At 41.2% G+C, this 14,053-nt stretch overlaps 2 protein-coding genes across 2 annotated transcripts; one reads left to right on the forward strand and one right to left on the reverse strand.

Annotated features, from left to right (window-relative positions):
- Window positions 1-2,546: 2,546 nt before the first annotated feature.
- Window positions 2,547-3,665, forward strand: npy2r (neuropeptide Y receptor Y2). The gene has a single exon (XM_026360976.1). The coding sequence runs from the start codon at window positions 2,547-2,549 to the stop codon at window positions 3,663-3,665; it is 1,119 nt and encodes a 372-aa protein (XP_026216761.1).
- Window positions 3,666-6,146: 2,481 nt separating this feature from the next.
- LOC113162695 (PDZ and LIM domain protein 3) lies at window positions 6,147-13,441 on the reverse strand. The gene is given in 8 exon segments (XM_026360977.1): window positions 6,147-6,640; window positions 7,165-7,196; window positions 7,198-7,277; window positions 7,527-7,654; window positions 8,737-8,924; window positions 9,024-9,108; window positions 9,475-9,626; window positions 13,256-13,441. Coding segments are annotated over 8 exon segments (948 nt in total). The 5' UTR covers window positions 13,349-13,441; the 3' UTR covers window positions 6,147-6,450.
- Window positions 13,442-14,053: the final 612 nt, after the last annotated feature.

Consider the following 14,053-nt stretch of genomic DNA (forward strand, 5'->3'; position numbering starts at 1 on the left):
GAAGGAAGTAATTAGACTGCGTGTTTTTTTCTCACAACAGGAGATGAACTGTTACCAACAGGGATATGTTCTAATTGAAGGGATATTTTTTTTATGCCGAAAGCTGCTGCAATTTCTTCTGTGGTTATGATCGTTTTACAACATCAAAAGCAGGAAAAAGACATTAAGCTGCTCTCACCAACATTTTTGTACCAACAATGGCCAATTACTTTGGGCAATATCAAAGGTTTTGCTTGTAATGATGAATCAGCAGGGAAATATCCGGATTCAATGGCTTCCCTCAGCCTTGTCAAGCTTTTTAATTTTAATTATTATTTTTTAATTAAACATATCTTAGTTCATTATTAAAGTTTTACAGTGCACAACTTCACCATTTTGATTCTCCTTTAGGACTCTCAGAAATTGTGTTTGCAATGCACTCAGCTGCATTTTTAATCCATGGTGGCAAAGTCAAAGAGAATGAAAAAACGGAAACGAGTGTAGAAAATATCCAGCAGATCGTCATGTCAACTGTATTGACAGAGCTAAAACTGTTCAAGGACAACAGCGGCTTCTTTTCTGCATTGATGTTTACATTGAAACAATGTCATTGTTTACAGTTAGCTCCACCTCCTGAAATCACTGGGAATCTCAAACACCCCCCTCTGTTCAGGGTTTCCTGGTTTTAGTTATTACTTCACCATCTGTGTAGTTGCATTATGGGCAAAGTGGGCTTTTACCAAGGAGACTGTTGGACAGTAACTCAATTTCTAGCGGCCACATGATGTCTTGGTTTTTAACATAACATGTAACATAATCACATTTTGAGCCCAACGAGGAGCCACAGGCTCAACTGCCTGATTTCAGACACCTTACATGACTCATTATCATTGACCATGATATAACATGTCAGAGCTGCTTCTGATGACCTGTTTTCTGGGTTGCGGATTTAACCATCTCAGTAAAGTGGAGCTTTGCTTCAGTAGCTAAATTTCATCTGGACCACATCTGGTACACATTTTTTTAAAGATACATTTTAGTGTTTTTATCTGATCTTTGGTTGTTAGAACTGAAACTGATGATGGGAAATTTAAAAATGGATGAAAATGAACTCCTACTGTTGATGATCTGCTGCACTATGGTCTGAAAACCCCTCATGGTGTTACCTTTAATTAAATCCAGTTACATTATAAATTGCTCCTACACATGCTTTGTGTTTTTGGTGTCAGTGTGGCTCCTTGTTCAGTGTGTGCTGGGATGGACGTCAGCCCTGCAGATGGAGATAATGGATTGATGATGACATTTGAGTCAGTAGTGGTTTAGTTGCAACCTGTGACATCTGAAAGAACAGAAGAACAGGTTTAGTTTGAGGAGTTTCATGCACTGAATTTAGATTGTTTCATCTCTTGATTCTTTGCAGTAACACAGTCTGTAAGCACAGTGGTACATCATAAGTCTGTATGTTTTATCTTTATTATTGGTTTGTGCCTGTCAATCACAGATACATTCAAATAGATCCTAAATAAATGTACATTCATGTTCTGGTTACACGTTTATTTATTTGGCCATTTGATGACATCTGAATATTCTACACACACATGTTCCTCTTCATTAGCTCTTTGCCATTCCTGCAGGAGCAGAGGCATGCACGCTCAGAAGGTGCATAAAAACAACCTATTGTAAGGTAAAATGTGAGGATGTTGCTCAGGGGAGGACGCGTTTCCTCCCTGTAGCTCAACGCGCTGCATCTGTCGGTGTCTCAGACGGAGCAGGTAACGCGCCCTCAACCTCCGACGGGCTCCAGTGCGCTCTGGCAAATGTTGCGCGCATTTTTCTTCTTTGAAGAAGAGATTTATTATTTCGTGGCTGTTTGATGGGATTGTATATTTGTTTTTGTTTGTCTGGATATCGCCGCTTCACAAGAGATCACTAAACTTCAGTGGATGCAGAGACAATGAGCGCAATCTAAAAACTCTCCCTGAGGTGAGTAGATCTTCATCTGAGTACAATGATCGTTCATCTTGCATCTTAATTCTTTTGTTTTAGGCAATTTCCCAGTATAAGCCGTAGCCTGCTGTTTACTTACTTTACAAATCAGGAACCTCACCTTATCAGGTCGTCAATAACTGTCTCTGCTAACATCAGAGACACATACTGTAGTTAAATATGAATAAAGGTCAGTGCAGCATCTATCAGCATCTCTCAAGCAGAATATGTGGCTGTGGTTCATACTCCAAGAGCTTTTCAAAGGAAAAAAAACCTCCTTCAGAAACTGTATTGTGCTATTGATAGTTGGAAAACTACTGACAGTTTAGTCTGTGCCCATATCATGGTAAAGAAAATCACTATGTCTAATCTAGACAGCTCCAAGATCAGTCTTATAGAAGCTTCATCTGCAGCCTGTCTCTGTGATAGACTGGTCAGATTTACAAATGACAAACAACATCCAAGACATTGCACATTACGTTCATTGTACTTCAAATGATTTCTTTATTAATGTTTGTCTCAGTGTGGTTGTTGCTCAAACTGATTATTAATTCCATTCATTCACAGATTACCTGTTAATCATGGATACAGCAGATCAGCTCAACACGACTCAAGCAGAATATTCATTACTTGAAATGAAATCCTTCAACTGCTGCTCGCATTCAGGCAAAATACGCGAGGAGAACATTTTAAAGCTGGAGGAGGAGGACAGCACAAGGCTGCTTGGAGTTCAAGTTATTCTCATCCTTGCTTACAGCACAATCATATTTTTTGGAGCCATCGGAAACTCATTAGTGATTTATGTCGTCTACAAGTTTAAAAATCTACAAACTGTTACTAATTTCTTCATAGTAAACTTAGCAGTAGCAGACTTGCTGGTGGACATGCTGTGTTTACCTTTCACCCTTGTCAACACTCTGTATGGCGAGTGGAAGTTTGGTCAGGTGTTGTGCTTCATGCTGCCCTGTGCTCAAGGCACAGCGGTGCATGTGTCGACCATCACCCTGAACATCATCGCCCTGGACCGCCACAGGAGCATCGTGTACCACATGGAGACCAAGATGTCCAAAGACGTGTGCGTTGTGGTCATTGTCATCTCGTGGGTCATCAGTGCCCTGTTGGCCAGTCCACTCGCCATCTTCAGGGAGTACGGGACATTCGATTTTTCACCAGACAGGTCTATTCACGTCTGTATGGAGAAGTGGCCTGGAAGCAACATGAACGGAAGCATTTACAGTATATCAATGCTTCTGGTTCAATATAGCTTACCGCTGGCCATTATCTCTGTTGCTTACATCCGCATCTGGAATAAACTGAAGAATCACATGGCGTGTGGAGGTCGAAATGACCGTCACCAACGCAGGAAGAAGACCACAAAGATGCTGTTGACCATGGTGGTGGTCTTCGCCATCAGCTGGTTGCCTTTCCACGCTTTCCAGTTGGCGATTGACATCAACGGCACTGTGCTGAACATGAAAGACTTCAAGCTGCTTTTCACCGTGTTTCATATAGTGGCGATGTGCTCAACATTTGTCAATCCTATCCTGTACGGGTGGATGAACAACAACTACAGGTCGGCTTTTTTGTCTGTGATTAAGTGTTACCAGCCCTTCAGTCTGAGGTCAAGAAGCTCCAAAGGCAGATACACACAAAAAGAGGAAGACAGGGTTTGCACAGATTGCAAATCTACCAATGTTTAAGTTGCACAGTCAGGACTCAAGTTCAGTGATAATCATTTGTGAAAAATATGACGTTAGCAGGATTTTGTGTTGGCATTTTGAGCTCTCAAGATGAGGCATGAAAACAATATATGGGTTGTAACTCATCCATGTTCATTTCAACAGTTCAAAAAGATATTCATGTATAAAATGTATTAAATGATTTTTACTAACACTGTTACAAAGGTGGATCAAACTAACTCTAATTCCAAATAGTAGTTCTAACTGGCAAAGAGCTGCAGTGTGCGCTGATTTTCAGTGGGATCTAGTCAATTGATTCAATATTATATACAAAATATTGCTTAACAGACATGTAATGCATATATCATCAACACACAGCTTGGTTTGGCGTAAAAGTATATGACTACTACTACTACTGACAGTATGCTGTCAGTTTTCAGCAATCAAGCCAAGTTTAGAAGTGCTGGTGGTAAAAAAACGGAAAATGAAATGAATCTGAATTTTACTTTGTTTGAACCTGGAGGTTTATTATGGTATCTAAGCCACAGACGCTGAGGGACGGAGATGTTTGTGTGTTTGCATTATGGGTTCAGCAGGAAACTGAAACAGGCAGACAGATGAGAAAAGTTCCTCCCCCCTCCCGACTCGTCTTTGTTTGCAGCGAACATCCTAATTACCACTCTTTGCTTTCATAGTGATTACACCGGCGCTCAGGTTTGAAGAGCCCTTCCTGTTGACCAGGTTTATTTTATGTGTACGTGAGGAGTCGAGGCACTGGGATATTAGCTCTACCTCTCCATTTTTAGTAAGCTACTCATGGTGTATTCATCACTAAATCAATAATTGTTTCCTTGACTGAGCGATGTTGTGGAGCAGCTGCTGCCACAAAGTGTGCCATCAGGGGGAGGATACTTGATAATCAAGTAAGATAAACAATAGCTATAAATCTAATTAAATGTATCCTTGTTTATCAATGGTCTTGTCTTTTGGCTTTCATAAGAGAAAGCACTTAAGTCATGTCTTCTGGATTTCTTCCAAATGTAATGTTTGATTAATAACCTTTCCTTCATAGAGTGGGTATCGATTTTCTGTTGTGGAATAATCAAGTGGAGCCTGTAATGAAAACACGGTGTGACAGCATGTTCATCAGAGTTGACTCACAGAAAGGAGCCACTTAAGTGTATTTGAAGGGGATGCTGTGACTATACACAGTATTTATAGGAGTGCAGTAATGCTGGAAACATCAACTGTAAATAATGCGAGAGTGACTGAGAGCAGGCTTAAGAAACTTGAAACCAAAACATGCTAAAAGGGGCTGAAAGGCTTGGGAAAATTGCATTGTTGGATGCAGACCCTACATGTGTTTGCCACTACTAGTGATCTTTTTGACTTGATTTCATGTCAATCCATCCCTAACGGAAGCAGCTTTAAGACGTCACTTTGGGTTCTGTTAATGTGCATTTATCTTGTTTTTTTTCTTTTAATACTTAACATTAAATCACTGAAGCAAAAAGAAGCTCAAGAAGTGTCATTATATTTTGTACTAGAGTGAACGTTTTTTATTGCCAAACTGGAAAATATCCATCTCAGCACCTCTGAGCGAGTTCTGTTATCATGAGAGATGGTCAAAGAGCTAAAGAATGATGCTGTAGCTCCCCCTGCTGTCTGAGCAGGGAGTTGTCATTGCAGCAACATGTTTTATTCTTTATTAATTTATGTACTGATGCTACAGTTGATCCTAAAAGTTATTATTTAACATCTTGTTTGTCCACTGGAGACTTGATGTTTCCATATGCCTCATCACTATATGCATATTGAAGTTCGTATCACATGCATGTTTTGATTTTGTGAATCATTCACCACAGTTTGTCAAACTGGAAACTGAAAGTGGATCTTCACCGGAATTTTAAATAAATTTATGTAGCTTTAAAAAAATAAAAAGATGAAGGACCCAGTGGTTTTTATCTTTTGTGTAGAGAGGGAATGGAAATAAATGAAAGTTAATGGTCATCAAGCTGCTAACCTACAGCACCCTCTTGCTGGTGAGGTGCACTGCATCATCTTGTTCTCTCATATTTCTTTCTTGTCTCTGCCAACTTCCTTGACATCACTGCACTTCATCAGCGCTCCAGGTCTCCAGTTTGGCTGCTGTGCTCCAGTGCTGATGTTATTTCCTCTTAAAAAGACCAGATGACGAAGACCAGGCTACACAGCTTAACCAAATACAATATGCTGGCTTTTTTTTAATTGTACACTACATGTAACCAGGCATTTTCCTTCTCGTTGTTAGCGTGTATTATTATTTTCACCTGCACTTTTTACCATGCAATATCCAAAAGGTTTTTTTGTAAAAAAGGCTTGTGATGGCAGGTTTTTGCAGTAGGTCAAATATCTCAAAACTCTATTTATCACCTAAACTAATTTCTTTAAAATAGATTTTGGGCGATAACTCTCAATTGTGCTTTTAGATGAAGAGCAAACTAATGAGGACAGTAGAACAGCTGCCATCCTACAGTACAGAACAGAGGTCTTTATTGTAAAGACATCACAATTGTGAGAAAGTGGGAAATCTGAATTATTCTGTGGGGCTCTTTACATGACAGATGTTCCTAAACATAGGTGATTTACAGGTCAGATCATCAGACTGTTACATTTAGAGAAAAGTGTCTTCTTGCTTGTTATTGCACACTGAAAACATTAAAGTGTTCTTTAAACTGATAGAGGACACTGGGTGTTTGCTAGAACGTGTGTCTGTTTGCACGTGTGCTTGTGTACGTGTTTGTGTCCGTGCTTGTTCGAGGGGAGTCTACGCAGAAGGATAAGTTGTGATGAGGTCGTGTCCCTCCGGTGGTCTCATTCTGGCACGAGCGTGAGTCTCACAGTACAGCTGCCCCTCCACAAAGAAATAGCCCTTCTGTTTGAGGTTGACATCACAGTCGGAGCACACAAAGCAACCGGGGTGATGATATTTATCCCGGGCTTTCACCACTGTCCCACTGTAGCATAAAGGACAGAGCAAGACAGAGACGTCAGTGATGTTTACAACCTTAATGTTAGTTCTCATAAACATGCGGAAAGAAAACAGGAACATCTACTGTATTGTTGTTCTAAAGAATTACTTAATAACACTGTATATTGATAATATGTGTTTACGGGTATTTGTTCAGAGTAAGAAATTCCAAATAAGCATCTATATCTAGTGTGAAATAATAATATAACTGCTATATAATAAATAACTACCATTCTGGGCTGCAAAGGAATTGTAGTGTGACAAAAGTATAAATTGATATTTGTAATCTCCATGTGCTGCATGTTCTACATTTATTAATTAAAGCAAAGTACAGTTTCACCTTCATAATCTCATCCTATATATGTATATTGAAATAGAGTTTAATTTATACAATGACAGTGTTGCTCTGTGGGACTGTACTGTTTCTGTAATTGTCTCCACCCTTTGTTTGCTGCGATTGCTGGAAAGTCTGAATGTGATTCACAGATGATTTGTACTATTTTAACTCACACAATCCCATTCCCACACTTGTCGCAGATAGGGCAGTTTCTGCAGGTTTCCTGTGGGCGGAGCTGGTTTGGTTGTGGGGGCTTTTACTGTCTTGGTCACAATGGGACGAGTGCCTGCCCACAAGGGAGAGAAACCAGTCAACGAAACAAGTCTGGACTCAGCACATAGATGTAGCACATAGATGTAAAGCACTTAGATATAAAGTCAAGGAGACATAGACCGTCCTGAATCTTAACCTACGCTTCCTGTTGAGATACAAGTCTTCTTGTCTTCTTCTAAGTCTATTTCATTAGATTGAATAATAAAGGGAACACATAGAGGGAACATATTGTCTGGGAGGAAGAGGAAGAGCAAGAGCTCACCATCACTGTCAATAAAGTCCTGCAGGGCTTTGAATGAACCAGACTGCCGAGGCTCCTGGGGCTCCTCCTGGTCTTTCTGTAGCATCCGGTACACGTCTGAATCCTCAATGCTGGTCAAAGCCCTGGGACTGAGCAGCACATTCAGACTCGTCAGAATCCAAACACAAATACACACTCTGGTCTACAGTCTGCCTTATACCTGTGACAAATTCAACTTATTGCTTCTTTTTTTTTTTTTTTTTTGATCACACTGAGATTTCATTAAAAGATACTGGTTCATGCTGGTTAGTGCAGCAGATCAGGTGAGATTAGAGTCACAGTACAACATGCTGTTGTTTTAGCTGGTGTTTCAAGAACTTTTATACTGAAGTTCATATCATATAATCATGGTTTAATATAAAATGATTAGTCTACTGATAATAGTGGTTTTGACTATAGTACATTACAATAACCATGTGAGTCTATGTTGTGGCGTTGACCTATGTTTGATGTGATTTATGTCTTATTCAGAAGTCACGGTTAAGCTATGGAAAGATCCATTCCTGTGTGCTGTGGTAATATATTCTCAGTGTGACAAACCATACATCAAGTAGCCTAATGAAGTCCACATGACCGCGTAGGAAGGTTGAAGACCTGAGTGTACTGTAACACATCTGTGGCCGCATTAAGCTATTCAGCTGACACCTTCAAACAAACGGAGTGACTGACTGGCAGGGTAATTCAGGAAGTGAGTCACGTAAAGAGCAGGTGGTTTAGAGGAAATACAACAGAAGCTAAGCAGAACAAAATGAAGTCTGTAGAAGAACAGACGTAAGACGAACAGGCTGCATATACTGTGTTTTCCAGAGTAAAACCCAGTTTGGCCTGTGGGTGGCGCTGTGAGCAATGTTAGCATGTGAACTGAGGCTCAAAGTACATCTGAGGGTGGAAAGATTTTTAATTAGTTTAAGGTATGATGTCATATCACATCATGTAATTCTGATTGTAGCCACACTGCACAGTCCAGTGTTATCCCCAGTGGACTGGGATGCGAGACATCGCAATCGCATTCTACGGAAATGCATCCAAACATTCTGTCTCTGTACCAGAGACAGATGGATGAACTAATGGACAGACTCAACCACAACCTGATACCCAGAGTCCCTGTATGCTCAACTCATATGACCTTTGAAGAATCAGACTGTCGTGAGGAGCTGCAATGACCAGTTACCTCTCAGGCTTGGGGTGGACAAGCCCTCGGATCTGTCCCTCCATGGCATCCTGGATATTGCCTGTGGAGTAAAGGCCTATAGGAGTGTTGTAGGATGTACTGACCACCTGACGCTTGTCATCGATGTTTGCTGCTGCAACAAATGGCTGAGCTCTGCGGTTGTGAGCAGCACCAATGGGTTTATACTCCTGAGAGGAGAAGAAGAGAAGGGAAACAACATAAGAGGAAGATGTGAAGCAGGATGGCTGCTGTGATCTTTAATAAACATGAATTTATTTCTCATAAACCTGTTGTTCTGCTTCCAGGTTGATTTTAAATGGGTGAGCTCTACCTTCCTCGGTAACACGTGGTGACCAGAGTCTTGATTCATTCCTGGGAATTAAAGACAGATGTTCAGAAGGTCAACTGAAATTGTTACTCAATTCAATTTATTTGTATATTTGCCAAATCACAACAGAAGTCATCAGTTCCTGCTGTAATTTCAGTGGAAACCGAGCAGTGTGAAAATGACTATGTAGGCTGGCACCCACACAGTGATAAATCTTAGGGATTGGAAGATGATTAACTGGTAAAGGGGGCCTCCGTTTAATTTTCAGGCCCCACAAAAAGGGAGGTATGTATGATGAAACTGTGACACAACTGTACAATATGTAATGTGTTAAAATGTGTATTATACTCTACACGTGTACTGTACATGTGCTTGTGTGCATGTGTCTGCTTCTAGTGTTTGCATACAACCTTTCCACAGTGAGACAGAGCTGATTGGTGGACTCCTTTATCTTATTCTGGGCTTCACAGTGCATCATGTTGGCTGCTGGGACTCCCTCGATGGCCAGGATGACGTCACCGGGGCACAAGTTGGCTACGGATGCCTTACTGCCTGGAGTGATCTAGAAAAGTCGAGAGGAAATGTCATGTTCATGTTATTCAGGTGATACAAAGGGGTGAAGCCATAGAGTACTGGAGCTACATGTTTTCTGGAGGTGGTTTCTTTCATTTGTCACCATCTGTATGTTTAAAAAGCTGAAGGACTTTTAGTTTCAGTAGAAGGAAGCAGGTAGAGAAGAAAGCTGTCTTTGTTTGCTTTTAATTCCCCTTTTTAATCACATTGCTAAATGATAATATATTTAATCCATAGAACAATAAACCACTTAATAAATCATTGCTGTATAATTACATTTTGAGTTCCAACCACAAACAAAAATATGCTTTGCTCAACTGCATCTGACAATATTTTTGATGGAGGTCATGAGAAGTTTGGGACATAAACAGTGGCTGAAGGTGATGGGTGTGTTTTTTCCTGAGAAGATATTAATATAAATACTGTATATTCATACATTGTTTACAATGAATAACCTGTTTATCTTTAATGGGAATGAATGAATGATCCGACAAAAACACCATCAGGAAGCTAGGTGCTATATTGTTCCTCCATTTTTGAGAGTTTCAATAAAAAACAAAGAAATTAGAAAATAGTTTCTCATTACGTTTAATCGCGCAGCGATTTGGTTTCTCTGCTAAATCCAAAGCAAGACAGTTTATGATGTCGAGACGGTGCAGCCTTGTGAAACTCCTCGGTCTGTTCTCCATCACTGGCACTTCATGCTTCAGTTCAGTTCTCATGTTCCCCTGCAGAGATGTGACTTTTTTCTGTTCTCTCGCTCATTCTCACCTGGCCTAAATACTCACGCAGCAGACCTCGCTAAGAAGCTCAGCTATTCAGACAAACTCTCAGCAGCATCAGGGTTCTCGTTTCAGAAAGCCATTGCCCTGCTATGTATGAATGCGTGCAAACTGTCCGTCCCTTGTCATGGAGATAAAGTAAACATGTGCTGCTCCTCACTAAGTGACAACATCCAGATGGAATATGTATTCTGCTGGCCAGGAAGTGATCAAGATGAATAAGAACGCTCATAAAACCGTCAGGGTCATAGAGAATACCTCAGGAGGTAGCTTCAAACCAAACCGAATAGTCCCACTTGGACTTCACAGGGCGTGACCTATGCTCAGCCATATTGCATTACGGGACATAGGAAGCTTGGGATGTTACACAGAAACTTGAATTAGGTCATCTGCCTATAAATAACAGTGGATGAAAGTGCTGTGGGGATGTTTCATGCTGCCAAAGAAGGCTCAGTAATTTACAGTGGAGCGTTTGTTGGAGTGTCTCTGTCTGAATGTATGTTTTACTGCTCTGATGTCTGTTATCTGAAGCTGTGCACAACTATGCTTTTTATTTCTCCGCTTCTCAGTTGTCATGTCAAACATTTGTCTTTCTCTAAATTACAACCAACTTTCCCTTTCTGCGTTGTCCGTCCAACTTTCCTTTTCTCTTCCTTTTATTCCTGCTGCTTCATCTTGTCTTCCTCTAGGCGCGGGCAAACATGTTATTCATAACAACTTTAGACGTTGTACATTATTGTGTCTTTGGGACACTAAATCCCAGGTTGGCCCAGTGCCTTACATGGCAGCTAGTGTGTAGCTGCCACGTAAGGCACGTGTGTCCAAAATATTCCCACTAGGATCAATAAAGTAGTTAAAGGTAGTTAAATGACAGTGTTCCATTGAGCTCAAGTGGCCAAGAATGAACTTAAAACAGGTTTTGAATTTGGAAATATTTAGACTTAATGAAATATAAATTAATGCCACGACATTAAGACACACTACAGAATCTCCATTTGTCCATCTCTAACAGTTCCTGACAGCTTTGGTTAAGATCCCCCATACCTTGTAAATACCCACGTCTATCGACCCCTCAGGTTTTTATTGCAGGCCTTATGTTATAAAGTTCTAGTCTTCAGGCTCAGACTAAAGGCTCAGCATTGTGTTATTAGACTTGACCATGCTCCTGTAGAACCACAGAAGAAATTCTTACACTGTCAGTAGTACCAACATGACACGAAGATCAAATAAACTCATGTGGATGAGTGTAAATTTGGTGGAGGCCCCCTTTAAGACTGCTGTCTGCTGAAGAAGAAGAAGATATTGTGAGATGTGTTTACGTTCCTTGACCAGCTGGGAACACATAGAAAGAGGAGGATGTTCCTGACCAAAAATGGCAGTGAAAGGAGGCACTGGATTCTGTGAACTGTGAAACGAACTGTGGCTTCATTTCATTTGTTTTATGTTGTTTGAGGTGTCACTCAGTTAAACAAACATCTCTGGTATATAGTAACACACACTGCTCTGTCTGTGGTACCGCTCACACACGCTCAGTGATTCTTATCTGCTTCTACTCCTCGTCCACCCCAGTCTTCTCTCATCGCTGCTCTCATATGAGCCTTTGGGTGTCCACTAACACAACAGGTGGGATGTTGTTTGACAGAGCGACCGGTTTGAGACCTAACTGTGCTTTCAGTCAGTACTTGATGAGGTAAATATAGCTGCACATAACCCCAACAGAGCAGGATTACAGGATCTCTTCACATCGGATCCCGTGTGATACTGGAGACACGGCCCACAAATGAATCGAAACGCCAAAAAAAGACACCACTGTTTGAATCCAGGCTTTGTGCTGAGTTAACCAGTCCCTGTACAGAAACAGGTACAGTTGCAACCTGTTCATCTAATTCTCACTTCAAAAGAAGAAAAAAACAGCACTACTCCATTAAACAGACTCCTTTCTTACTGCTAACTTTATGGTTACTGCAGTTTCATAACTAAATATAACTCAGTTGTTTGGCTGTCCTTCTCAACAACAGGAAATACCACATTCGTGTAAATAATCCATTTCATCCACAGTGAAGATAAATTCTGACACTAATCTGAATCCGTTTGTGAAAGAGTTTGTGCTTCAGTTTTTAAGCATCTGTCTCATAAATCACCACTGAATCTATAAACTGCTTACTGGAGGTTTTCTTAAACGAATTACAGTTAAGCCTAAATGCAACATGTCAGTTTCCAGCTCTGTCGGTTTAGAGGGATGATAAGATGCATGATGCTAAGTGATGACCTCAAGTTGACGTTTACTGTGTTCTGAGCAGCTGCCCTGCTATAACAGGCATCTCACAAAAAGGCATTTAACACTGTGCTCATCATTTGCAATCACTGACAAAAGACAAAAACATTTGTCCAAAGATATAAAGCTGATTCTCCATCTAAAGAATTCCACTTATCGTGTTTAATCAGGTTTTAGTCTGACGTGATTCACACACTCAGCAGGACTTGGGTACATTTTTAGGAATATTTTCCATGCCTCTAATTCTTCAGTCTGAACTCAGCTCAGGGAGACGTGCACATATGTGTGTGTGCACATGTCAGAGTACAATGTAAGCTGCTATTTGTATCTAAGCCTCTTGCATTTACTGTGGCACAGGTGCAAGCCCCGTGCCACACCAAGTCCAGGCCTTTTCCAGAATGCACCCTCCTGGAAACACAGTTTAAAGCTCCTGTGGACTTGACTGCCAAGGGAATCAAACACATTCACATCTGACACAAGAAAACAAGAAGGAAAGAAGAAAGGACTTCAATTAGCAAACGACTTTTCTTTTGGCCTATGGAAGAGAAGTCACTCACTCACCCTGGAGATGGTCAGGGGCTGGTTGAAGTCCTTTCCTCCCGTCAGGCGAAACCCCCAGGGGGCCGGACCATCCAGGACGACATTCAGTGGCATGACCCTTTAATGTATCCTGCTGTGAGATAACAGCAGCAGAGACAGAAACTGCACACTGCAGGGAACACAGTTTAAGAGCAGGGGAATATCAAAGTGATGGAGACTTTGAACCATGTTGGGGTGGGTTGGAAGGGGAGGGGAATGGACAGACCCCACCCCGGGGGTGAAGTAATTGGTCAAACTTTGGGAACTGACTCTTCTCTCTGTTCTAGCAGCACATGCCTGCCAGTTTTCCTATTTCTGTTGGGAGCTTTTTTCTCACTCTTCTTTTCTCTCTCAATACCTTTGTATTGTGTTGTGTATCTTTGTGTTTGCTGCTAAATCAGGTGCAGCCAAAGCTTCACTTGTCCTCTTCTCATCTAGTGAACCTGTGTTTGTGTGTTTTTCCTTTTAAACTGAGTGGGAAAGTAAACCAGCCTCTGTCTAATGCCAGCAGCCCTCATAGCTTCTCATCCCCGGGCAGCTCACGGAGAGTCTGGCCTCTTCTTGCTCTGGTTGACGGGTCTTGCTGCTCCTGTCCTTATTTGGTCTTGAGGCACAGCTCCAGTCTGAGGCCCTGCAGGTCCCACAGGCACATTCCAGCCACTATTGATCTGGATGGGACCCAGGACTCTCACTGCTGAGCTTGTTAACAATCGAGTTGTATTCTGAATTGGACTTTTCTCTGTATTTATACTGTCACATATTCTAATTTACTCTGTCCTA

The sequence above is a fragment of the Anabas testudineus genome, chromosome 1 (assembly GCF_900324465.2).
Source record: "Anabas testudineus chromosome 1, fAnaTes1.2, whole genome shotgun sequence".
Taxonomy (NCBI): Eukaryota; Metazoa; Chordata; class Actinopteri; order Anabantiformes; family Anabantidae; genus Anabas; species Anabas testudineus.